The sequence below is a fragment of the Hylaeus volcanicus genome, chromosome 1 (genome assembly GCF_026283585.1).
Source record: "Hylaeus volcanicus isolate JK05 chromosome 1, UHH_iyHylVolc1.0_haploid, whole genome shotgun sequence".
Lineage (NCBI taxonomy): Eukaryota > Metazoa > Arthropoda > Insecta > Hymenoptera > Colletidae > Hylaeus > Hylaeus volcanicus.
The window spans coordinates 28,478,368-28,504,627 of NC_071976.1; the positions used below are offsets into that span (position 1 = coordinate 28,478,368).

Sequence of the window (26,260 nt, forward strand, 5' to 3'; positions counted from 1 at the left end):
AGCCTGAATCATTTTTTCAACGAATAAGAAAAAAATCATACAACTAATAAATTTGTATTTATTTCTCAGATATCGCAGTTGCACAAGTATCGAATGATACTTTTTGATTTTAGGGGATTTTCTGCTGAACGCGTATTCACTAGATCGCTATTTCCGACAAGTGAGTTGGTCGCCATTTTGTCCACCGACGACTAGAATACTATACTATACCTAATTACACACACGAGCTCTAAAAGTTTTACTTCCAAAAATTTATTTCACGCATGCGCACATACTTCCAATTCTATATTTCTATGTACTAAAATCTATATGATTTGAAATGCAGTTATAGATACATGTAAATACATGGGACTTGGTTATACTAATATAGTTCTTTTTTATTTTTATCAATAAAACTTAGAAAGAATTAAAAACATTCAACATTATCGTACATAAGTTAACGATCTAGGGATAGTAGATCTGCGGTCGCTGTGGTTTTGTTTATCACATTACTATTTCGACAAACACACCGTGGAAAGAAATTAAGCAGGTATAATTAATATAATAGTATTTAATATTGCATACTTTTCATAACATATTAATTTGATATATTCATACAAAATATATTATTACAGAAAATATTTCAACAAGAACGATGTCATTGAAGGTTATAAAACGATTCAATACGATGAATGCCGGAGGTAACGTTATACCTAAATTTCGTGATACTTTTCAAATAGCACAAAAAGATTTATTAAGATGGTTCCCTGGACATATGGGCAAGGGCTTGAGAAAAATGCAACAATCGTTGAAAAGTGTAGATTGTGTAATAGAAGTTCATGATGCAAGAGTTCCAATTTCTGGACATTATGCTGATTTTAGTAAAACTTTAACTGGACTTAAGCCTCATATTTTTGTATTGAATAAAATGGACTTAACAGATATGAGGCTTAAAGACTCTGTAATAGCAACATTAGAAGAAAAAGGAATGTCTAATATATTATTTACTAATTTTAAAAAGGAACGTTGCAAAAGTACTAAAGAACTGCTCCCTTTAGCACAAACATTAATTAAACAATCAAATCGTCATAATAGAGCACAAGAGAGTTCTTTTGCAATAATGATTATTGGTATTCCAAATGTTGGAAAATCTTCACTTATTAATCGATTACGAAATAACAATCTTCGTAAACCTAAAGCAGCACAAGAAGGTGGCATTGCCGGTATTACACGTGCTGTGTCAACACGTATAAAAGTATTTGAAAATCCAGACATTTTTGTATTAGATACACCTGGAATTTTAACTCCTAAAGTAATTGATGTGGATGCTGGTCTTAAGTTAGCATTAGTTGGTTGTATGGTAGATCATTTAGTAGGACCAGAAGTACTTGCAGATTACCTGTTATTTTGGTTTAATAAAAATAAACGATTTGAATATGTACAGGAGATAGGCTTGCCAGAACCATGTGATGATATAAACTATCTTCTTACATTTATCGCAGCAAAGTTGAATAAAACTGAAAAAATGAAGAATTACGATGGGAGAATTATTATGAAACCAAATTTGAGGTTCGCGGCAGAACAGTTTGTTTATGCATTTCGAAAAGGAGAATTTGGTTGCTATTGTTTGGATGAAGATTTATTACAGAAACCAATAAAACAATTTTCAAAAGGAAAAGATTTTGTATAAACATGAAAGAATCTACATTCTACATTTGTTATTATAAATTGAATATACTTTTACGTATATTTCAAATAATATTAAAAATTTATAAACTGCAATATTTTATTGCAAATATCCATATTATACATGTACATATAAAATAGGGAAATATATACGTAGTATTGTATAATTACATTCATGTAAAATACATGACGTTTTAGTTAGTAATATAAATAAATATAAGCTGAGTCACTTGTAGAGTGGTTGTTATATGGTACAATTTTTTTAATAAAAGTTGCATGGTATCAAGAAAGATATCCTCATAGAATGAAATGATAAATGCTTAATTTAAGAAGTGGGGTCTAGTCTAGGTTTAAAACTTTTCCATTTAGTGGCTTCTTCAGGAAAATATATAGAATTTAAACACATAACTCTGGGAAGGGTTTGGACAATCTCTTTGGATTTTATAGATAAAGTAGACAAGGCAGTGTAACGTGAATAGTAAGAGAAAAATGATTAAGTGCACAACGTTCACAAAATGACTTAGTGAGCGGTGGGCGGAACATCGTCTCAATCCGATGGACGAAGTTCGTCTCAAACTAATGGGTATTACTGTACTTATAATAACGACTTTCCTATTTATACTAGCATCAAGAATTCATCTTAAAAATGTCTCACTTTTTATGATAACACCCTGTATAAGACCGTATCTCTGTTGGAATATTAATTAGAATTGTTTAGACTTGTATATAAGACTGCAGGTGTGACGTGGCACACTAGTATGCTGCGACGAGTATGTGGGTATGTTACAAAAAAAATAGTAATAAAGAAATCAAACCATCTTCTGTGGAAAACAATTTTCATCACTTGGAAACAATACAGAGAATACTTTTATGTCATTTGCCTAATTATGGGAGCAAACATTTTCATCAATGGTGATTATAGAAAATAAAAGAAAATTTTTAGAAACTTCACATCTGGAATTGCGAGGAGACGTTTCAAACACTTTTTTCGAACGATACTAAACTATACGATTAATTTTATTACGATAAATTTAGTTAGATTTATTTGTTCGTATATTTTAAGACCCAAAGTTATTTATTGATCATTCGAGCAACAAAATTATACCATTTCATCCTGAATAAGTTAGTGGATTCATTGGTAATGTTTATTCTAACGTATCGCATCTTAAGGAAAAACTATAATCATTCTTCATGTACTGATGAATACACCAACGGATCTAGAATAAAATGCCATAATTTTGTTGCTCAAATCACCAATATAGAACCTCAGGCTTATTTATACAAAAATTGTTTAAAGAAAGAAACAATTAAAAGTTTAAATTTTATTTGTTTTTTAAAACACTTTTACGTTTGAACATTGTATACCATGTAGAGAATAAAGCTCATTTTGATATCATCAAGATTTGTTTATAATTTTCATATAATACGAATTAGTATAAAGTTTCTTCATAATATGGAGGGGATACGTTTCAATAAGTTCCTAAACGAAACAGCGTTAAACGATCTTCTTAAAACGTAAATAATGGGGACAAGTGAAACAGAACAAAGAATAAGAAAATTGATCTGTTCATTTTTTGTTTTATTTCGTAACATTAATTATTAAATAGTTTCTTATTATATCAATTACAGACTTATTCATTGCTAATATCCAGTTTTATTCATAAAACATTCATGAAAATCATGAAAATTTTTTAGATTTCCACGCGCCAGTCTTGCGAGAAAAACAAACGATTTTCAAAATAATTAAATGACTAAATTTGAATTCCGTTCACTTACACTTTGCTTGCTTATGTCAACGAACTTATATGTACACATACGTGGGCCTTGAATTTTAGAACACCCTGTGTATTAAAAGTCCTGTTACTTTTACTCAGTATGACTGCCAGCTAAAGTAGTAGACCAATGTTCTTTCACGAATACTTTCACAAATAAAATTTGAAACGGTATTTTAAACACATACACAAAATGATTGTGAAATGTAATTAACTTTATATCAAGTATCAGACAACAATTAGTAATTCTTGAAATTGTGAAAAAGTTGCTAAGATTTATTTATGAACTACAATTGTAGAAAAGATGTTCGCGCGATTGACATTTTATCCATCGCTGCTTTATAATGTATTAATGGAAAAAGTTTCGTCGAGGAATTGGTATAATAGAATTGACGAGGTCGTTGTATTAGGTGCTTTACCATTTCGAAGAATGACCGATCAGGTATGGAGTTACTAATCTTAAATTAGAAAAAAAAAGTTTTTAAACGATACAATATTATATATTACGTATTTTTTAAATTTATATTTAATAAAGTATAAAGTATAATAAAAATACACATCGTAAAATGAATGTCAGTTATCAAGGAAATAAATAGTTTGAAATTTTTCAGCTAATTGCTGAGGAAAATATTAAGGGTGTTATTTCAATGAATGAAGATTATGAATTACAATTATTTTCAAATACTGAAAAGGTATGACATACGAAACTGCTATTTGGAACGCAATTTTTAGCGATGTGTACGATTATTTTAAAAAAAGAATGTTTTCTTTTTTTTAATATATTTTTTTAGGAATGGCGTATGAAAAACGTGGAATTTTTGCAATTATCAACAACAGATATTTTTCAATCACCTTCGCAAGAAAAGCTACAATGTGGTGTAGAGTTTATTAATAAATTTCGTAGTCCCGAAATCGACTCCCGTGGTGGAAGTGTCTACGTCCACTGCAAAGCAGGAAGAACACGTAGTGCAACACTAGTTGGATGTTATTTAATGATGGTTAGATAACGGAATACATAAGATTGTATTTCTTAAATGTCAATATTTTTTTAATTATTTTCATTTTAAGCGATCTTATTAAAAATAACATTTTTCGTAGAGAAATCAATGGACTCCAGAGGAAGCAGTAGACTATATGAGAGAAAAACGACCCCATATATTATTGCATACAGCACAGTGGAATGCTCTAAGACTTTTCTACAAGAATAATGTAGAAAGTAAAATATCGTAGATTTAAGTATATATTTAATTATTACAATTGGGACATAATTATGTAATTATTTTGTTATATCGTATAAATAAATAATTATTATTTACGTCGTGTTTATTTACAAAATAAAAAGTCAATATAAACAAGATAATGAAATATTGATTCTAATGAAATATTGAATTCAGATTTTTCTTATATGCATAGATACAAAACATTTAGCAGCCTCAATTGCATTGTTTATTAAATTGTATTTTGACGATGTACTTGAAATGTCTGTAGTCTTCATACTAGAAACCAGGGTTGCATTAAAACCCTTAACTGAATCGTATTCTGTATTAAAAACATCAAGAATTACTTTCATCCACGTTTGTGCATTAAAGGTATCAGATATCATTACCTGAAATGAATAATTATTTAAGACATAACAAAGTCTACAGAAATTCCGAAATGTTGAACATTCTAACAAACATATTAAATAATACTTACTTTTCCATTTCTTTTGCAATCACCCAAGCATTTTTATTTATATCTTGTAGTTTTAGCAAACACTCTTTTTTAATAATATACGATATTAAATTTTCTTTATTATTAATTATTTCATTTTCAATATCGTAACTAATTAATTTGAATGTTTCATATGTAATTTCATTAGCTTTCAATCCATGTTCTAAATTGGTAATTTTATGTTGCATATTTTCACCTTCCAATTTAGCAGACCTAGCAGGTGATCCTACAACTGCTTTAACAGTAAAATTTGCTACCCCTTTTGAATCATATCTTAAAAAACAAAAGTGTTCCAATACACCTGTTTTATGTACATGTGTGCCACAACAGGCTTCTCTAAAAGAAATTTGTAATATCAGGTGTATATAAAGTCAAAAGTAGACACAAGGAAAAAGAATTTTTACTATATAGAGATTTTTTTCGGAATTACCTACTTCGATTTTAAGTCATCAGTTTCAATATTCACAACTCGAATTCCTGTGTAAGGATAAATTTCTCCTGGTATTAATGTTACAAAATCCTCTGTTAATAATTCTTGCGAATTCATGATTTTTGTCGTAACAGGAACATCAGCGCGTATAACACTGTTTATAGAATTTTCAATTCTTTTTAGCTGTTCTAACGAGAGTTTCTCCCCAAAAGAGTTAAATTGCATTTTTAAAGCATGTGAGTAAATAATAGAATTACGTGGATAAATTGCTTGCATGATTTGCTTTAAAGATGCATTTAATAAATGTGCCGCGGTATGGTGTTGCATTGTTCCTGTTCGAAGTTCCGGATTAATAGACACAACACAACTGTCTCCCACTTTCAATTTTTTTTCCGAATATCTAAAAATTAAAGTTCTAAATAATCTTGTTCTTTTTTGTTCATTATTACAAATTGCGTGATCGTTTTGAAAATTAAAATGAATACATACTTTTTATCAATTTGTGCAAATTTTCCGAAATGTATAACATAACCATTAATTTTATTCACATTATTTATATTGAAAATGAGGTCATTTGTACAAATAACACCATTATCTGATTTTTGACCACCTTCCAATGAATAACATAATGTTTTATCCAATATAATTCCAATTTCATCTTCTTGATCCAATTTAGTATTAGTATCAATCATTTTCTCGTGAATATTTGAACATATATCTTTAATCGCAATTTCATTTTCTCTGTTTAATATCAAACTACCTAAAAGTAATTAATTATATGCATTTTTTGTATGCAATCAAAACTTAATTGGCATGAAACATGTATAAATTATACGTGAGTTTTTACCATTTACAATCAATCCTACAATTTTACTCTCAATTGTGGGAAACTGAAAATTATTTCCATCAAAAACATACTCATATTTAAAAGTGTCATTAGTTTTTGGTTTAGAATTTTTTTTAAGTAGTTCTACAGCTGCTTTTATGGCCATTCCATTATTTTTTTCTAAACCCATCCTAGATTCACACCTACGATTCTCTAATATATTTTGAAAACTATTTTCTTCAAAATGTAAAGATTCAATTTGTGCAAGTTCAGTTATTGTCTCCACACTTAAACCATATGTATCATACAATTTAAAAGCAACATCTCCTGATAATACTTTGGTTTCTTTCCTATATTGGTAAAGGATTCTTAAAAGTTTGTATTTTCTAAACTCATACAAGGACAAATCATGATTTCGTTTATTAATACTTACGAATCTTTAAGTATACTTTGAAAGTACTTATAACCACTTAATAAACCAGCACCCGTATAATCAGTAACTGCTACTAATTCAGGATGTGTTTTAACCATTTTTTTCCATTCTTTACCAGAAGTATTTCGTAATCTTTTAAGTAGATTCTCTTCAAATTCTATTATTTTTTGGACCTAATTGCAATTTGCAATTAGAACCATAATTACGAATGTATTGTAGAATGAACTATATAATTTCTTGTATGGTCATTTCATATTACCTTTTTAAGATTATTTTGTAATTCTGGATATACATCACCCAAATTGTCTGCTACAACATATGAAAGTTCTGAAAGTATCCCCTGCTTTTTAAATGTTTTTTCACCTATATCAATTGCTTTTCTTATTATCCTTCTAAGCTTGTTACTGAAAATTTTGTTTACTGTAATAACTTATAACAGTGATTAGAATGAATAAAATAACCTACTTTTCCTCTGGCATCACTCCATCTGCTAATGCTACAGTAATCATTCTACTATGATCTGCTAATATTCTATATCCAATGTCAAGTGCATTTTCATCATTATAAAATTGCCCTTTATATTCTGGTGCATTTACATATCTCTGAATAGCTTTAAAAAGTGGTTGGAATAGATCTGTGTCATAATTTGATTTCTTTCCCTGCAATAATGAAACCAATCTTTCAAATCCCATGCCTGTGTCTACATGACATTTTGGTAATGGTACTATTGTGCCATCTGTTAATCTAATATAAAATATGAAAAATTTAACATTTGAATTGATAAAAGTGAAGATTACTACATGGTCAAGGTTTACAGAAGATTTATCTGTAGGTTTAGTTATTTGTCTTTTACATAAAAAGAACTAGCAAAATAGACAATCAACCGTACTTCTACACAAATCTTCATTAAATCTTGATTATGTTTAGCTGGCTTTAATGGCTACTACGTACCGTTCATATTGTATAAACACTATATTCCATAATTCTGTGAGATCTGTATAACCCTTGTTAACTTGCATGGATCGATTTACTATTTCTTTTGTATGATCTACATGTATTTCTGTACAAGGACCACATGGTCCTGAAACACCCATTTCCCAAAAATTATCTTGCATCCCAAATGGTAAAATTTTATCTTTGGACACCCCAATGCTTAACCAAATATCTTTACATTCTAGATCTGGTTTTAATCCTAATTGCTCGTTTCCAGAAAAGTATGTTACATACAAAAATTCTTCATTGATACCATAATGTTTTGTTAATAAATCCCAAGCATAACAACAAGCTTCTTTCTAAAATTTAAAAGTATAAATCATGCAAATACTTAGAATATTTTATGTAGATTGAATACCTTAAAATAGTCTCCAAAAGACCAATTTCCTAACATTTCGAAGAATGTATGATGATAAGTATCATTTCCAACAATATTTAGGTCATTGTGTTTTCCACTAATTCTAATACATTTTTGTGAATTCACAACTTTTGATGCAGGTGGATTATAATAATCTAACAATACCCCTTTAAACTACAAAACAAAATTTACATATGCATTTTTATCATGAAATAAATGTAATAAATTCGTTTATGAAGTAAAGTCTAATTAACAATATATCATGTCATAAATTTGTGACTAATATTTTAAAGAATTATAAAATCTTAGCATACTTGGTTCATGCCAGCATTAACAAATGCAACTGTATGGTCATTAATTGGGAGAACAGGACTTGATCGAACGAAAGTATGTCCCAAATCTTTTTTGAAATAATCCAAAAATTCATTTCTAATCAATTTTGCACTCTTCTTAATTGCAGTAGGGGTACCACAACTGTATGATCGATTTAATGACAAAAAATTCATTTTTTTTACATTTAAGTCAATTTTCCAAATATATTCTTATATATTTGCAGCACTTTTTTTAAGTCGTTTGAAGGTTAAGCCTTAACCTATCTGATTTCTCTTACAACGTTAATAATAGTAATAAAAGTATGTAAAAGTTTCTAGAAAATGTGTTATATTATACGATTTCTGTATAATGGTATTTTAATTAATATATATTAAGCATTTAACAATATTTAAGAAACACTGTACACAAAGTGATGGTCACGCGCCATGTGTAATCAGTTAGCCGCCATTTTGAACTTCGTATTTGAAAGACCTCTCTAAAATCGCATAAAAACAAGTATTCTATGACCTCTTGTTTTAGGAATTATATAATATTTGTTTAAAAATGAATAATTAAAATAAAATGCTAATTTGGCATATTTATACAATTTTGGAAATAGGAGTAAAGACTTGGAAAAAAGTAACTAGATGGATCAGCCCTCTGGCGATATACAGAGAAGTGCTCCTTCTAAAGATTTTAATTGCGTATTTCTATCTCATTGATATTTTGTTGTATACATAATACATGGTAGATACACATGTTGATTGTTACCACATGGCTGAAATGTAATTTAGTTGAGTATTTTCGTTTATTATATAAAAATGTCAGTGCCTGATAAAGTGTTGATGCGAAAGATTAAGAAAAGAGAGAAGAGGAAACTTCAAATATTGAAAGAACGGGAACAACAAGCACAAGATGGTAAATGTACAATGTGATGAACCGATTATTGTATTCTACTTTATTTTTCAATGCTGTTATTAATCTTAATTAATAATTCTTTGTATAGTAAACGAAAATGAAACTGCAATTGAGGATTCAGAAGAAAATATTACGGAAAATGGAGTGGAAGTTTCAAATGCAGCCGAACAATATTGCATAGAGGAGGGACCAGTCAAAAGTAAGTCAAAACAGTTTAGCAACTTAATATATATATTATATGCAATGAAAGAAACAAGCTTTTGTTTAAAGATTAAAATGTGACCTTCATAGGTACCTCAATATCACCACAAGGTCAAATTAATAAATATACAATGTGTGTATCTTTATTTCAAACATTTTTTTCTATACATTTCATATATTTTGAGATATATAGCTGTTCTCACTTACTACACTACTTAAAGTTTTACAGTGAAAATTGTTCAATCAATGTTAATTCTATTCTGCATATCAAAATAATATAATAGTTAAATTAAATATATTGTATAATATACACATTGAATAGAATGTATGTTATGATATGTATTTATATTATGTTATAGAGAAAAAAAGAAAAACAAAAGATGATAAAAATGTTAATAATGCCACCAAATCCTATGACACTTCTATACATGAACACTCTGTGTCAGAAGAGCATAATGTTAATAATGTAGCTATGAATTGTAAGTAGAATAATAGAAGATAATATTAAATTATTTCATACATTTGTTTAGTTAACTTTATTTTGTAGTACCGGGATCTACAATAGGGTTAACAGTATCAAGTGATACAAGTTTTAAAGTATTAGAAGGAACAGTGTGTGAAAATACATTAAAAGCAATACAAGATATGGGTTTTACAAACATGACAGAAATACAAGCAAAGTCTATTCCTCCCTTATTAGAAGGTAGAGATTTGGTGGGTGCTGCAAAAACAGGATCTGGAAAGACTTTAGCATTCTTAATACCAGCCATTGAACTAATAAATAAATTGAAATTTATGCCCCGCAATGGTATGTAACTGACATATGGAGATGAAGTGTTTTTATTTATTTTATTATATTCTTACATATAGGTACAGGTTGTATTATTATATCTCCAACACGAGAATTGTCCATGCAAACATTTGGAGTCTTGAAGGAACTGATGAAATATCATTTTCATACATATGGCTTACTAATGGGTGGTGCTAATAGACAGACTGAAGCTCAAAAGCTTGCAAAAGGAATTAATATTATTGTAGCTACGCCTGGTAGATTACTAGATCACTTGCAAAATACTCCTGATTTTTTGTATAAAAACCTTCAGTGCCTCATTATCGATGAAGCAGATCGTATTTTAGATATTGGTTTTGAAGAAGAAATGAAACAAATTATTAATATTCTACCAAGTTAGTAAAACTTCCTAATCTCAAATGTAACAAAATAATTAATGAAGGGCAGTAACAGTTTACATTATTATATAATATACTACATTTACAGAAAGAAGGCAAACAATGTTATTTAGTGCAACACAAACTAAGAAAATAGAAATGTTGACAACTTTAGCTTTAAGAAAGGAGCCAGTTTATGTTGGTGTTGATGATGACAAAGAAAAAGCAACAGTAGAAGGTTTAGAACAGGGTTATGTAGTTAGTCCTAGTGAAAAAAGATTCCTACTTCTATTTACCTTTTTAAAAAAGAATAGGAAGAAAAAAGTTATGGTTTTCTTCAGTTCTTGCATGTCAGTTAAATATCATCATGAACTTCTAAACTACATTGACTTACCAGTACTAAGTATACATGTACGATTATAATATAAAATGTATATAATATTAGTAATGAAATATATAGTTTTCTATTAACTTCTTTAATTAAATAACAGGGGAAACAGAAACAAACAAAAAGAACAACAACATTTTTTCAATTTTGTAATGCTACATCTGGTATACTTCTCTGCACTGATGTAGCCGCGCGTGGTCTTGATATACCAGCTGTTGATTGGATTGTACAATATGATCCACCAGATGATCCTAAGGTAAATTGTTATCAGCATATCGGTTATTACGATACTTTTTCAGCATAGAGAATAAATGGCAGAATGTGCCTCTAATATTTTAAAAATTGGATGCAAATCCAACAAAAGAAAAGTTTCATGTAAATATTTAATATTTAAATTTGTGGAAATGATTAATTTGGTGATAAATAACAAAATGAAATACGATTTAGGAATATATTCATCGCGTTGGTAGAACAGCACGAGGAGAAGGAAGCAGTGGTCATGCTTTATTAATTTTAAGGCCAGAAGAACTTGGTTTTCTTCGTTATCTTAAACAAGCTAAAGTGCCAGTAAATGAATTTGATTTCTCATGGAATAAGATTGCTGATATTCAATTGCAGGTAAGTTTTTAATTTTTTTCACGAATTCCGATGAATAATGCTCTGAAAAATAAAAATATTGCACTACATTGACATAATCACACTGGTCTACCTTCCAATAAAATTAATTAATTTTGTTTAAATTACTGCCTGTTACAGCTGGAAAAGTTGATTTCTAAAAATTATTTTTTAAATATGTCAGCAAAAGAGGCATTTAAAGCATATGTAAGAGCATATGATTCTCACCATTTAAAGCAAATCTTCGACATTGAAACTTTGGACTTGGCAAAAGTTGCGAAATCTTTTGGATTTGTTGTGCCACCAGCTATGGACCTGAGTATCCTTTTGCAAATGATGTATATTAGAACAATTATGTGTTCGTTCATATACTATATATACATATACTGTATTTAGTTGTAGTATTCTCCATACCCTTGTGATTTATTTGACTTGTGTACTAAATTTCCTTAACAATGTTTTCATGGTAGAAGTAGGAATAAGCAAGAACTCGCGACCACGGAAAAGATTAGGTGGAGGCGGTTATGGGTATTTTAAAAGTATGAACAATCCAAATTCGGAGAAGCAACCGCTTCGCAAGAAGACTTTTCAACAGAAGAAAAAATATGAAAACGATAAACGACAATTTGCTAGATAACTGTACTTGAAAATTATTAAAAAATTGAATATTTATCGATACATCAACATGTATATTGTACATGTAATTCCAACGCTGAATTTAATACATGAGCTGTATCCTTTACTGCGTTATTTTATACTGTACCATTTCCATTGAAAAGTGTGGAATTTAATTAAAAATTAGTATTAGAATTATAAGAGTTGTTATTATACAAAGAGTTTCCTGGTGATAGAACTAAAAAAGGTATGTATACTGAAGATTCAAATATATACATGTTTCCTCTACACTTAACTCGTCTCGTATCGTGTAAATTCTTTACAAAATAAAAATATTTTCAAGAACTAAATGCCTCTCGCCGTCCATGCTAGCGAGCTGAAGCTTGAAAACAATATCGCCGAGGGGTTCCACCTAAAAATACTAACACAAGTTCAACGGCCGTATCGTTTTTTCAATAATGATATCTCAGTTGAAATAAAAAAACGAATGGTGAATGCGTTACGTATGACTGATAGTGGTAATCGAAGGTTTGTCATTTTACCGAGTAATGTGACTGACGATAATTATGCAGAAAGACATCGCACATTTCGTTTCAAGATGAAAATCCAAACATTTTTAACGGATTTCTTGTACTACCAGAATTCTCTATATAAAAAATATTCCAAGAAACACGTAATGCTTAGACTGCTAACCTGGAAAATATATTCATAAATTTATATTAAAATACATTTCATTAAAGACTCGATCAATTTCAAAATAATTGTTGAAGAGCTGAATAGCTGAACATCGAACGTTTAATTTCCATTTTATTACTAAACTAACAAATCATTTTACCACTACCAAGCGAATATTACATGTTATTGAATGTTGCGTAGTTTTCACTTTTCTTACAAGAGAAATTAGAAAGTATCCATCGATTGGTAAAACATAATAAGGGAAACACTTTATACCGCATGACACCTACGTTATTTCTCAGTAGGACCATGTATGGAGCATGTTGCATGACGTCAACGCTATTTTACATTAACCAATATACGTGTGTAGGCGCGTTCTATAGCGCAAAGGTAACGCTCGTGGGAGAAGACTAAGGCGACAAGTCTTTAGCGATCGCTGTGTTCGACCAATGTCCTTATAGTTTGCTGCATACATAGGAATTTCATGATTCTTTATAAATAAATTTAGTGTTGTATTACAAACTGTTGGAAAACGTTAGAAGGAAGAGCTGTTAGCTCTTAAAAACAACAAAGACATCAACTTCATTTTGCTACAGTTAATTTGCACAGGTGGACTTATTTTTTAAGGTGTAACACGATTTTTTTATTGCGACTGTTAGGGAACTATCTAAATAACAAAAAATTAATACCACCTTTCATTAAACAAACTTTAGGAAGCTTTCATTTCATTTCTTCTGACAGTCATTCCAAAAAATAATGTACAAATAATTGTACAAATAATTAAATGTGAAGATAGAGAAGTAATTTCTACACCTAATATATAATAAAACATAGTATGCTATTGTATATACTCATTTGCGTATATTATTTTAAAAAAGGCAAGGCGAACGAAATACAGCATATGTGAACCATTTGAATGAGGAAAGTGAATGACACACTATGAGTGGAGTGCAAAAACGAGCTTGTCTCCCATTAGGGAGCGTCCAGACGTCAACGCGAACGTGTAACAAACGGACAGATCACATATTGCCAGGTTCATGCTCGTATTCTGTTATGATCCGTGGACGCGTTTGACATTTGGCAGAAACACGTACTCTTATTTATACGTGCATACAATATAAGGTTCAGTAATTGACACACTCCAAAAAATATGAATTCTTGCGGAAATAAAATTCATGGGGACCTAATCACGGTGCCCCTTTTTCATTTTGGTCCAAAAACGGTGTTAAGAGTGGAAATACCTTCGATAAAATTCTGGTTATTTATACGTACATTTGTTAATATCCCTTAATATCTGAACAATATCTTAGATTGTTTCCCACTTTAAGATCTAATGCTCTAAAGAGATTATCTCTTACGATTTTTTGTTTTTCTTTCGATACATTCGACAATTTTTTTTCAAAATATTTAAAACACTTCGGGAGTTTGAACGTACCATGATAAAATGAAGTACACGTATTCTCTATTGCTTCTAATAGAATTATAAAAATTAGATATTAGTTTTTAGTTGCCACTGCTGTCGCGATGAATTCCGTTAAAGCATTTATCAGCAAGTTTCTGCTGAAGGTAATGAAAATATCCTCCAGTTAAGAAATACAATCGTACGAAGTCCCAAACAATTGGAGATGCAGAGCACGTTAACATGGTTTCAAGCTTCCTTGATCCTCCCAGCGCGAAGTTGTATACGGCAACAGGAACGACAATTTCGATAATTTCTGAACGTCTAGAATTATTCATAAATATTTTTAATCGAGACTAAACCCGACATTTTCAATTCTTATGAACAAATATTAACGGAAATTTGAAGAAGTCTTTAGGGAAATTCCATTAATTGAAAAATAACTGATTATCGGTTATCTCTCTTGTAAATCTTTAACTGCATACGAATGAAGTGTATTATACATTTGTGACTTTTTTTTAATGAGAAATTATTCAATGTTCTATAACGAAGGACGAAATGTGCCACACCCTGTATGTTCACCATTTTCATTTACAATGAGTCGCACAAGTATTCGTACTCGTTTAACTCTCGACATAAAACTTGTGTGATATAATTTTAAGACAAAATGTCATAAGAGCTTTATCGATAAATACACTGTATTAATTTAGATTTCGATTAACACGAAATTTTTTGTATAAAACAATAATTCTGTTTAGTATGTTTTTGTGGAAAATAATTTGATTTCATTCCATTTCATTTCTTTATCTTCATTTTCAAGTTTCTACCAAGAAAATACTTCTTAGAGAATAAGTTCAAGAGAACAAATTCTTTTCCCATTACACTGAACTCTTTATGGTCTTCTTCTATGTTGCGTGATCTGACAACAACAGCCTCAATACTGCTGCCCTGTATACATAAAAATTAATATCCGAAATAAACAACAGACGCTAACGACAAAAAGCCAACTATACACCTTATGTATATGTATATAAATATACATTACAAATGCTGACTATGTTTCATCGTTTGAAAGCTAAATTAATACAACGTATATTTTGATCGAAAAGGATCACCTAACATTTATCCTAAGGGGAAATCAACAATCTCGAGTCAGCAGTTAAGAGACCACAAATACTTCTGTGACTCACGGCACATAATTGCACATTCGTTAAAAACGTGCACCAGTAATTTATAACGATATGTCATCATACGTGGTCCTTTAATTTGTTAAATACGAAATAAGAATTTGTGCACAGAAAATAAGTTTCAGCTCACTTTAAAATATCGAGTGAACGTTGAAATCTAAATATAGTTTAAGGTTTATTTAAAGCATTGGCGTGTTTGAGTACTCAGGCAGCTAATTTGATTAAATTTGGAATATGTAGTTGAAGTTGAATAGGAGGCAATTATTACGTTGGATAAAGAGGACTTACTGTACACGTACAGTAAAAACAAATCGATAGTTTCGCTAAATAATTAAATTTACGGTGAAAATCATTCCTTATGACGATTTAGAAATGTATTTTTTTACAAGGAACACTTAGAGGATAAAGACTAACGATTAATCGGCTGTGTATATATTAGTTTAGAATTCTATTGCTTCTCACACAACGATAAGTAGACTGGGAATTTTTATGGAAATTCACATATTTTCACAGATAAAGAAAAAGAATCGAAACTCGAGTGAAAGTACATCTTATTTTCTAAGCGGTATAACATGTATATTATTGTTGATATTGTACATAGTTTTGTTGCATCTATGCACATTTTTATAGCTTTCCTCATATTTTCATTTGCTATAAATCTGTTACTAAAAAGTGTTTTACGAAATGACTAGCAATTCATGAATCACAAAGTACGTAAGATGTAGGGCACGCAACCAGATGAGTGCGTCCCTGAATGATCCAAGTTGTGTGCGACGATGGTATGGCGTGTACCTCAGTATTCGCGCGTACGCAGAGGCCGTATATGGTAGTGGGCGGTAGAAACGTGCCGCAGAGGAACGCAACAAGCGTTGCGCGGGATACGCATGCGCAAACCTTGTACTACGCATGCGCCCGAGCGAAGAAATCTACGGGTAGCTTGTCGCGGCACATACACGGCCGATGCAGTAGAGCCGAGAATCCCGTAGCGTGTGTTTGTTTTTAATTTCGCGATCTACAATCTAACTTTTAACCTTAACGGAGCCAACTCGCGAGAGAGGCTGTACTCTCTCTTTTTCTCTCAGTTGTCTAATTCTTCAGCCTTACCCCTCTCTCTATTTGTTATTCCTTTTCCTCCGTCTGTCCTCTCTTTCTCTTCTTCCCCTTCTCTCTTCCTCTCCCTGTCCTTCCTCCTACCCTGTATCTGTCCTTTCTGTTTCTGTCTCTCCTACGTCTCTCCCCCCCTTTTCCTTATCCTTCTTTTCCGCCCCCTCCTTCTCTTCACACATAGTATACTGACTCTGCTATTTCTAAAAACGTAACGCAATCGTGGCGACGTATGCGAGGAGCGCGCCAGAGAGAAACCACGAGTGAGGAGGCGCGTCTTACGAACATCGAGTTATATTAATCACGGGTATATTAATTGTGCGAACGGAATAGGAAGGCAAAGTGAATACAACAGTGAATAACGGAAATATATATATATATATATATCTACGTTAACGTTGTGCAAAACTAAACGTGAAAGAACCACCGTTGTTTGGAATCTTAATCGCAACGTCGTCTCTCTTAATCCGTTTACGAGTTTAACGTTTCTCTTTTATTTCACGCCTCCCTCTATTTGAAACACCTTCTTTTCCAACATCTTTTTCTGTTTTTTTTTTCGCGTGACCGCCATAGGAGTAATCAAGTAACTGCGATGTGTGATAATACTAACACGACGACGCAGAGTATAGCGGACTATCTGTCACAGTTACTAAAAGACAGAAAGCAGTTAGCTGCTTTCCCTAATGTCTTTATACATGTAGAGCGCCTACTAGACGAAGGTAAGCAACCATTAATCCACTAATAATATTCTTGTGAACCTTCGGCGATGCATAATATCGTACGCGACACGCCTTAGTTACGTTTGCATGATTTACGCCTACAACGATTTATACTTGAACCTCGAACCAAATATGTTTCCACATGCGCGTCAAATTCAACGCTCGTGTATCTCTTTCCGAGATCTCGCAAATTTCGCTGGACGTACTCGCGCGAGCGAAAAAGTGCGCAACGTCGAGGAACGTTGGCCGTGCCATGGGAGACCAGTTCTTGTTACCTCATAGTTTGCCATAATCGGCAACGGACTCCTTGCAAACATCGTATCTCGATCGTGTGTCACGTGTCACGCGTCCCGGTCTGCCCTTCCTATCTTCCGTTTATTTTCCGAATTTTCTCAATGCCGACCGAGCTGAATAGAAAATTAACTTGGACAAACTAAATCGTCGAGAAGAAATTACGATTTCGTGGGACCGAAGATACTTCCGATCGATCGGTTCGGGTAATCTTGACACAATTCGAAGCAGGCTGTTCGAACAACCCGGCCCAGAATCATCGCATACCACGGAGGAAACAAGATATGAAACGAAAGCGTGGGGTGGGGGGGTATTGTCAGTGAAACTAAAGTGAACCGAGTGTTTGAGAAACAGTGACGAAGAAAAATGCACAGCTTGTTTGTGACACGTCTTGCAAAATCGTAGTTTCCGTTTCGATTCTTTGGTGATTTATAGCAATTTTTTTAACACATTGATTTCGGGGCGATTTCTAAACTGTTTTGCAACTTTGTCGGTAGTTAATGTTTCTTAGATGAATTTTAAGGAGAAGGGTAGATTATTTCTTCGCGTTATGTACGATTATCAGTGGTTCTCAACTTTTTTTTTTTTTTTATTAAAAAAATATAAATTTGAAATTTTTCTCACAGTAATGTACAGAGCATAGAAATGAATTCTCTGCCTTCACGTCTAGCCATGTATAACTCTAGTTTAAACAGAAATATTTACCAGCTGTTTTTTTACATTAAAGTAAAGTAATAAAGTTAGTATTTTTTTTTTTTTTTTTTTTTTTGGTATGCACGGAAACAATTGTCAATGTGTAGTGTACACAGTTCTAGTGTCGGTAATGCCGAAATAAATAGAATTAAAACGTTTGCAATTGTTCTGATTTGAGAAAAAAAAACATTACTTATAGCATTTACGAACGATTTATTACGTATTATAAATTTATTTTTAAACATGAAAAATTTCAATGGTGCTTATCTGCGTCATCCGAAGTCAAAGTGTTAATATTCTTGAACGTTTATAGTATAGATAACTCTAAAAGTAATTTTTGTATGCCTGTATTTATAATGTTCGTATATACGCTTGCATTTAAACCCACTAGATACACGTTTACATATGGTGGTATGTGATTTATGCAAAAGAATGCAGTCATTCCATATACCGGGCGTCTCAAGATGAACGCTATCTGAAATAACTCTTAATAGAATCCATAACCTAACAGATGTCAAAAATCTGCTTGCTTATCATTGGAGTTAATCTGTAGAGTTTAATACATCTTTCTGGATAGTTAGATAAAAGTCAATTTTTATATCTACAAATGCACATCTACAAAGTAACTAAATATGTATTAATAACATAAAGTACTCAGTCAAAATCTGAAATCGTTTCAGTGGCTTAGGTGAAAATGGGTCATGAATCATGGATTCCCTTGAACTACTTACTTTGCAAAATAAGAGATATCTGAAATTTGAGGTTAAAAAGTAACTTTTGACTGTTTGTCCAAATTAATAATAATTAAAACACGTATGTGCACTGTGTCAATGTGGAAAATAGTTTGATAATAATACTAATATAGTTGATACCGATTCATTGGGACGCATTGGGACCAGAACAATTTGGCACGTTTAAGCGACTGCCCCATTTATACGAAGATTCATGTAAATAACTGTGTTTCGTCCTGGATCTGTTAGACTCTCCGCAGGGTCGACTTTAGATTGGGGAAAGCTAAAAATGAAGTGTGACTTCTCCTATAGGCACGAGCACGTGTAACGCAAACGAAATTCGACTTATTTTCATCAAGTTGAATTGTTTATTACCGAAATAATTAGATAGTAATTCAGCTTACTTTTTTTACATTAAATCACTCGAGTCTTCGTGAAATTCCTTAAGAATTGAAAATTGAAGTAAGCGATCAAAAACTTGAAAAGAACTGTAAAATATGAATTTGTTTCTATAAGCGTGAAACCTGCCGCATTACAAGTGGAACATGAATCTTTCACATCTGTTATTTACCAATAATACTTGTATTTTTTATTCTACCGTGTTCATCCTACATGGTTCAAGTATATATCGTTGTATTGCTTGATTAGTTTATCCTTTGTATATGGAATTTCCTAATAATATGGCCGTTGTGTAGGTTATTTATCACGTGATGTATATATTAATCTAGATATCGTAATTCGAAATTTACGATGTACAGGGTGACCCAAAAATGTTGGAGGTCCTTTGAAAGGGTGGTTCAGGGGGTGATTTGAAACAACTTTTTCCTTAGCGAAATTGTTGTCCGAGGCTTCGTTGAGGAGAAATTAACGGAAAACACTGACCAATCAGAGCGCGAGTATGCCAGTGGAGCGGCCGCGGTAGCGTAGACTACGCGCTCCCCGACCAATCAGAGCGCGAGTATGCCAATGGAGCGGCCGCTGATTGGTCAGTGTTTTCCGTTAATATCTCCTCAACGAAGCCTCGGACAACAATTTCGCTAAGGAAAAAGTTGTTTCAAATCACCCCCTGAACCACCCTTTTCAAGGACCTCCAACATGTTTGGGACACCCTGTATATCAAAATTAGATCAAACAATGTTTCTGCTTTTTTATTTTTATTTTTATGCCCATTGAATTTCTTTGTTCATAAGTTCCTTAAATGAAAATATTATCTGTATATATGAAATGTTACATTGTAATTGTAGCAAGTTTTTATGATAATCGTAAAATTCTCCGTAAAAAAGAAAATACCCCGACAAACAATACTTGGCCTCCTAATGTGTTTTCCGCGTTTCAAATAATATTTTAGATCTTTTCTTCTACGAAACTTTATCCATCTCTGTATGCATACTTATAGGCGTGAGTAAGAAAACGCTACGACTCATTTTCTCAATTCGTCCGTCGTTAGATGTGCGTGATAAATTTACATTATAGCAGACTGCGCAGAAACATGAAATTTATAGCGTCATTATTTGCCCCATTTACTCGATCATCGGACGACCAAGTGCAATAGTATAAACCTCGAAATGTTCTTCAACCCTTCACGGTCCAAATCTCTTGATTTAAACCTAACGTATTTCCAAATGATCCTGTATTAACGTAACATTTGGTACACACTGTATAAATTTACTTAGCGAAAGTATCGTTAACGTTTTCATAATGAAAGTTTTCTTCGATTTTGTTTAAGGAAGTTATTTTATTTAAGGTTGTATTTTATGTAATTTCTTGCTGTCGCGTCGATTACATTCTTGATTTCAATACTTAACTTAGAAAGGCACGGAATTAATTTTTACTCCTAATTTGTTTACGATTAGCCTATGCATGAAAATCACTCCCTTTCCGGTTGTGCTATAGTTACTGAGACACCCCGTACATACGTATATTCAAGTCGTCTATAGTGTTTCACAAGAAATGTGTCAAATGACGTTTACGACGAAAACCGGTTTTACGAAAGCTCTCGGGCCTTTCGCATTCCTACGCACATAGTCCTGTTGATGTACAGAATTTTATCTTTGTTTCTTTTACTTTGGATGGTATTTTCTTATTCGATATTCGAAATACAAGCTCTCCGATACTATTAAACTTGCACGAGATTTATTGAAAATGCGAAACGCTTTAAAAGGAGAATTATTTTATCACTTTTCGTGAACTTTAAGAAATAACATGATTTAATTTGAACTTCCATGTTATAACTCCTGCAGTATGGAGATTAAAAGGTCGTCAAAGTCAAACTATCGTTGGTTGTCGAATTGGCTCTGTATATTACGAATTTATGAAACTTGTACGGCTGTTATATTACGCATTCGTGCAATTTATATATTATGTAACATTAGTGATGCTGAAATATTACAAAAAATATAATTGAAAGATATTTGAATTGCATAAAGAGTTAACGTTGGCGAGGATATATTCAGAAGGCACTCGGAGCCATGCACTCGCGCATGCGCTGGTAGACAGATAGGATACCAAGTTTTCTTTTTCTTCTTAACTGTGGTATGGCCAGGAGTGGCATAGCTCCCCTACTCTATCTATAATATCTCTATGAAAAGAAGTAACGTCGAATGACGACGTATAGTGTAAAATAACGAAAAGTGACGATCAGTGACGATTAGACGGTTCTGTTTGACACCGCGAGTGTTGCTCATCCGAAGTGCATCGTTGACGGTAAACGTATTGCAATTGTGCCCGAGAGATCTATTTCGAACACGACATAGCAAGTTTTCTCAGTGACCTAGTGGCGTGAATAGAACTCGTTGTCAAGCACGTCCTTTCGAAACTGTCTAGCGAAAACTTGGACAGACACGAGGTCTAGTTTTCTTCAGCTACTAGGTCGTTACGCTTCATCGTTAAAATGGGTGGACGAAATCACGCGTCAGGTTAGGGGAGGTTATGTATTTATTAATCTTACATCAGTCCGTACTTTGTACACTTCCGTCGTCTCATGTTTATTTCTTTTTATCAGAGAATTATGCAGGCATTCGAAAAACTTTATTATACAGGCTGTTTATTTTAAATCGAGAAGGGGATGAAACCGCGAAAAAAGTTTTTATAAAATTTATTCGGTACAAAAGGGCAGATCATTTGGTGTGAATTTTTTTTTTTGTAGGTAAATCAGTGGTGGTTTAACAAATAAGTTAATTTTTTTAATGGAATCGTATATGTTTTTAGGTTGTTAATTGTAACATGAAGACTTAAATTAGAGGTTTATGATAAATGGTAGTAGAAGTCGATTTCTTTTTTTTAAATTTTACGCGAATCTCCCTGCTTAATACAAGATAACAAAAATGTGTATTCTTCTCTGCAAATGTCATCTAAAATTATATTTTTCCGGAACGGTGGTATTGTTTTCTCCCAGAGTCTATTAATAAATCGACGAAAACGAAACATGGCTTCCTTGGTAACAGAGAGAAAGAGAGAGAGAGAGAGAGTCGTGTTTATACTATCTGTGTTTTGCTTTGGATTCCTCGGTATTCGTAGCTTCTGCTCGTGGTCATAGAACGCGAGAAACCAGTCGAATCTTTCGTTCCTTTCCTCTTGTTAAGGACTTCACAATTTACAATACTAAATTAAAATTATTTTACATTTACTGTGTTTATCGACGAAATTTGTCTAGATTAAATGATAGGTTCGATAAATGTGTATAATATATATATATATATATATGTATATTATTTGTTTTCAGTCATTTCGACATTTTCAGACCTGCACCATCTATCAAAAATCGACATGGACGTTCCGGACAACCCAATCAATATTTATAATGAAAAATTTATTTGAAAATATCAAATCAGTCATTTAATTTAGATAAATAGACATACGGTCAGTGTAATAAGTATTCGTACAGGAGCCATTTATTTTAAATTGGTTACATATGTGAAACATATATCTCCACGAAAATTTTTGTATCTTTGTGCGAGAGGCCCTCCTCGAACCCTTCTCCAGACAAGCTCGATTCAAGTGGTCCGCACTAGTGTAAACAAACTTGGTTGGCCGGCTGACCTTCACAGCGTGAGGTCGTGTATCAGGGGACAGTCACTTGCAATGCAGTTCTATAATTTTGACACAAGCATACCAGACCTAGGCATACTTTAATCGAAATAAAAGTAAAAACAACCATTTGAAATAACTTACTTGGGACCATTAACTTCAATACTGTTATTTGAAAGTAAATATACTATCAATTCATTTGAAATAATGGCTATTAATATAGTTATAATATAATATAGCCCTAACGGTGCAGGACCACATCAGAAATATAATAGACTTTCTCAAAGACATTAATATATATTCTAAGATTTAAAAAATCGCAAATAGTTCTGTCGCTAATGACCTTGTAGTCGATGCGACATAAAACAGACAGGGGAAAAAAATAGCTATTTTAAATAACGAGTGTATCTAATATTGTCGAAAAATGTGGTATACTTTAGGAAAATATCTCTTATAATCGTAGAATCATTTAACATAGATAGGTCAATCTACTAGTATCATCTTTAAAAAAAATGTCAATACGTACATATATCTCTTCTGGAGTTTGGATAACAAACGTGGAATTGTTTGCTATTTCATCTTCGTCGCTTTTAAATTCAAAATCTTCGTGCACTTATGATTTTACCTTGTATTATTTTGAAGAACAATTTCACAATTATTTCAAATAATTATGAAATAAAATAATGTGTTATTTGAAATAATAGTTCACAATTATTTCAAGTATCTTCTCCATTACAGACAATTGTTTAAAATACCTACCTGTATGATTGCATAGTGCATACCTTTCAAACATAGTTTGGGGATTGCTTTCTTTCAACGGTATCTATACTTCGATATCGTAGGATTTTCTAGGTACTTGAAACGTTAAGTGAGGCAGTGATTTAAAATTAAATAAGATTTATCTGGTCTGATAACTACTTCGTAATGTGAAGATTTCAAGTGTTACCACGCGTTTAGTGTCAATATTACATAAGATCATAATCGTTTGATAACAACCTTCTGTGACAAACCCCGCGATAACAGAAGTTATGGCAAGCTGAGCATCCAGAATTGTACGAGTGGTGCTTTACAATATTTTCATCGCATGCGATTCCAAACTCTTAAAAATCAAAGTGGGCGAATCGAGAAACGGATCCGACAAAGTGGGCGTCTGATCCGAAACGGTTGAGAAATACTGGTGTAAATGTTTCGCATTTCTTGCGCCCTTCTTTACGAACGCAAGAAGGTTATTTCGTTGATCCTTTCTCGAGCTATTAAAGACGTTTCTCTGTTTCTAAATAAGGAAATGCCTTACGTGTCCCCACTTTTGTGGTCTTCGCCTTGGTCGACACTGTGTCGTTTTTGTCTATGCGCTGCGAACACTATGTACTGTTCGCACGTACGTATACACAAGGTATGCCGCAAGGTTGCTATATATAGATTCATCAGCTATCTGTTAGGCCGTTCTCCCACTTAAAACGATGCTACGACGGTACGATTGAAAGAAATTATCGGTTGGCAATCGCTTGCATGTTTTGGGTTGTCCCGTAAGTTGCTTTCGTTTTATTTGCAAATAATAGATATGCATATATTGCAGATATCTATATATTGCACAATAAATAAATTTGTTTATATTGGGCTGTCTGGAAAGTCCATGCCGATTTTTAGTAGGCGGTACAGGTCTGAATACATGTATCGGAATGGCTGAAAACAAATAATATGTGTACATTCCTTAACAGGTGGAAAGGTTGTGGAACAAAATGGTACATGTATAATTCAATAAATATAAATATAAATTCAAATATGCCTTTGAATTTTTCTTAAAAATAGGCATGAACTTTCCGGACAACCCAATGCTTTTTCTATTTTATTTGAAATTTCGTCTATCTTAGAAGGTGGCCTGCACTCCTGCCCCTCCCTGGATATATGTAGAGTCTACATTGTAGACGAACCATTTTGCTCTATTACCTTCCGCCATCTCTCTGGAAGATAAAGATGACATGACGTCATGTTTCCAAATCTTTTGTGGATTGCTAGCAAAATACCGTTCCAAGTACACTTTTACGTCTTCTGTTACGAGACCTGATATTGCTATCGCATCTTTTCCAATCCGCAGTCTGGTCCTCGGGCTAGAATTGTAGGAAGAAAAATTCAAATTCCAAGTAAATGAAAAAAAAATGTCGCGGACCCTTGTGGCCCTTGGGAGCTCATAGGGGCCGATGACCGGATTGACCTGCAGTTCGCTTCATGCCGCACGGCATCTACCAACGGGCGGGCTCGTGCCACTTCAGCTTCGTTCCATTCTCGTCATTATCTATCCCTCTTTCTCTCCCCTTATTCTCTTACACGCTCATTTCTTCACTTGTTCGTTTGGTTACTCGCTTATGCGAGTTTTACTCTTTTCGCCCTTCTCCCGGCTTTCTTTATATACTCGTCGATGTATTATACTTATTTCTTAGCACTTTTCGACCAATACAATCTCGTCCATTTTTCCTCTCTTCATTTTTCTTATTCCCGTTTTTCTTATTCTTATTCCTATTCTCACGATTATCGTCTCTTTCATTCTCAAGTATTTTTGCTCTCTTTCTCTGTACCCCTCCATCCGTTCCTCGTACACAGGCTCACGCACAAATTATCTCTCTCTTTCTCTCGCTCTCTCGCGAAGCCGAGGCTCTCTCGCTTCAAGCTTCGAAAAGTAAGTAGGGTGAAAGGAATTCTCTGCCATCTCCGTCGCCTGCCACCACTCTCCGTTCTTCTCTTTATCATTCTTTCTGCTTGCCTTGAGTTGGGCGTGTGCTCGCACACGCACGCCTGGGTCATTATACCAATATTCTCATACTATACTCGACTTTAGTCGGTCAGATTTGCTGTGAATAACGACCAAGCAGATTCAGTATCTACAGTTTTCATTTAGAATACCGGTATGATTCTTCTAGTTTACCGCTTACTCGACTCACTGCTTCGAGTTTCTGTTGTACAATTTATAGGTTAACTCTATACCTACCAACATTTTATTTCCACCTATTTCTATCTCGAGCTGCCAAATTACT

The 26,260-nt window shown here is 32.7% G+C and overlaps 4 protein-coding genes across 24 annotated transcripts in view; 3 read left to right on the forward strand and 1 right to left on the reverse strand.

Annotated features, from left to right (window-relative positions):
• Positions 1 to 251: 251 nt before the first annotated feature.
• On the forward strand, positions 252 to 4,752 carry LOC128880819 (phosphatidylglycerophosphatase and protein-tyrosine phosphatase 1). 4 transcript variants are annotated; one of them, XM_054131312.1, is made up of 6 exons: positions 261 to 529; positions 615 to 680; positions 3,737 to 3,879; positions 4,049 to 4,129; positions 4,229 to 4,435; positions 4,536 to 4,752. In XM_054131312.1, exons 2-6 carry the CDS (start codon positions 635 to 637, stop codon positions 4,665 to 4,667), a joined length of 609 nt encoding a protein of 202 aa, XP_053987287.1. In that variant the 5' UTR covers positions 261 to 529; positions 615 to 634; the 3' UTR covers positions 4,668 to 4,752. The 4 variants fall into 4 exon arrangements, with proteins under 4 accessions (XP_053987270.1, XP_053987287.1, XP_053987280.1 ...); XM_054131305.1 differs by lacking the exons at positions 261 to 529; positions 615 to 680 and adding an exon at positions 1,684 to 2,577; XM_054131319.1 differs by lacking the exons at positions 261 to 529; positions 615 to 680 and adding an exon at positions 1,684 to 2,443.
• Positions 4,753 to 4,898: 146 nt separating this feature from the next.
• On the reverse strand, positions 4,899 to 9,079 carry LOC128880734 (alanine--tRNA ligase, mitochondrial). Of its 2 annotated transcripts, XM_054131118.1 has the most exons (11): positions 8,505 to 9,079; positions 8,191 to 8,364; positions 7,791 to 8,131; positions 7,305 to 7,583; positions 7,099 to 7,243; positions 6,840 to 7,012; positions 6,428 to 6,756; positions 6,070 to 6,340; positions 5,585 to 5,980; positions 5,133 to 5,486; positions 4,899 to 5,043 (listed from the first exon to the last, which is right to left on the reverse strand). In XM_054131118.1, the coding sequence occupies exons 1-11, from the start codon at positions 8,694 to 8,696 to the stop codon at positions 5,040 to 5,042; spliced, it is 2,658 nt and encodes an 885-aa protein (XP_053987093.1). In that variant the 5' UTR covers positions 8,697 to 9,079; the 3' UTR covers positions 4,899 to 5,039. The 2 variants fall into 2 exon arrangements, with proteins under 2 accessions (XP_053987093.1, XP_053987100.1); XM_054131125.1 differs by lacking the exon at positions 4,899 to 5,043 and having other exon boundaries at positions 5,349 to 5,486; positions 5,581 to 5,980.
• Positions 9,080 to 9,215: 136 nt separating this feature from the next.
• Positions 9,216 to 12,533, forward strand: LOC128880754 (probable ATP-dependent RNA helicase pitchoune). The gene is made up of 10 exons (XM_054131150.1): positions 9,216 to 9,420; positions 9,509 to 9,619; positions 9,981 to 10,100; positions 10,169 to 10,429; positions 10,492 to 10,806; positions 10,898 to 11,199; positions 11,280 to 11,432; positions 11,624 to 11,794; positions 11,933 to 12,110; positions 12,262 to 12,533. Exons 1-10 carry the CDS (start codon positions 9,324 to 9,326, stop codon positions 12,426 to 12,428), a joined length of 1,875 nt encoding a protein of 624 aa, XP_053987125.1. The 5' UTR covers positions 9,216 to 9,323; the 3' UTR covers positions 12,429 to 12,533.
• A 3,758-nt stretch (positions 12,534 to 16,291) lies between these two features.
• Positions 16,292 to 26,260, forward strand: part of LOC128883938 (protein held out wings) — a 36,995-nt gene continuing 27,026 nt past the window's right edge. For 4 of the 17 annotated variants that reach the window (XR_008459177.1, XM_054136852.1, XM_054136873.1 and 1 more), the window contains exons 1-2: positions 16,294 to 16,654; positions 17,345 to 17,490. Coding sequence is in view for 15 of the 17 variants with exons in the window: in XM_054136852.1 (XP_053992827.1) it covers positions 16,422 to 16,654; positions 17,345 to 17,490 (379 nt within the window). In the remaining 2 variants the exon portion in view is untranslated. Of the gene's footprint in view, positions 17,491 to 26,260 lie in introns of all 17 variants that reach the window. The other 13 variants (XR_008459173.1, XM_054136843.1, XM_054136836.1 and 10 more) reach the window with 8 other exon arrangements.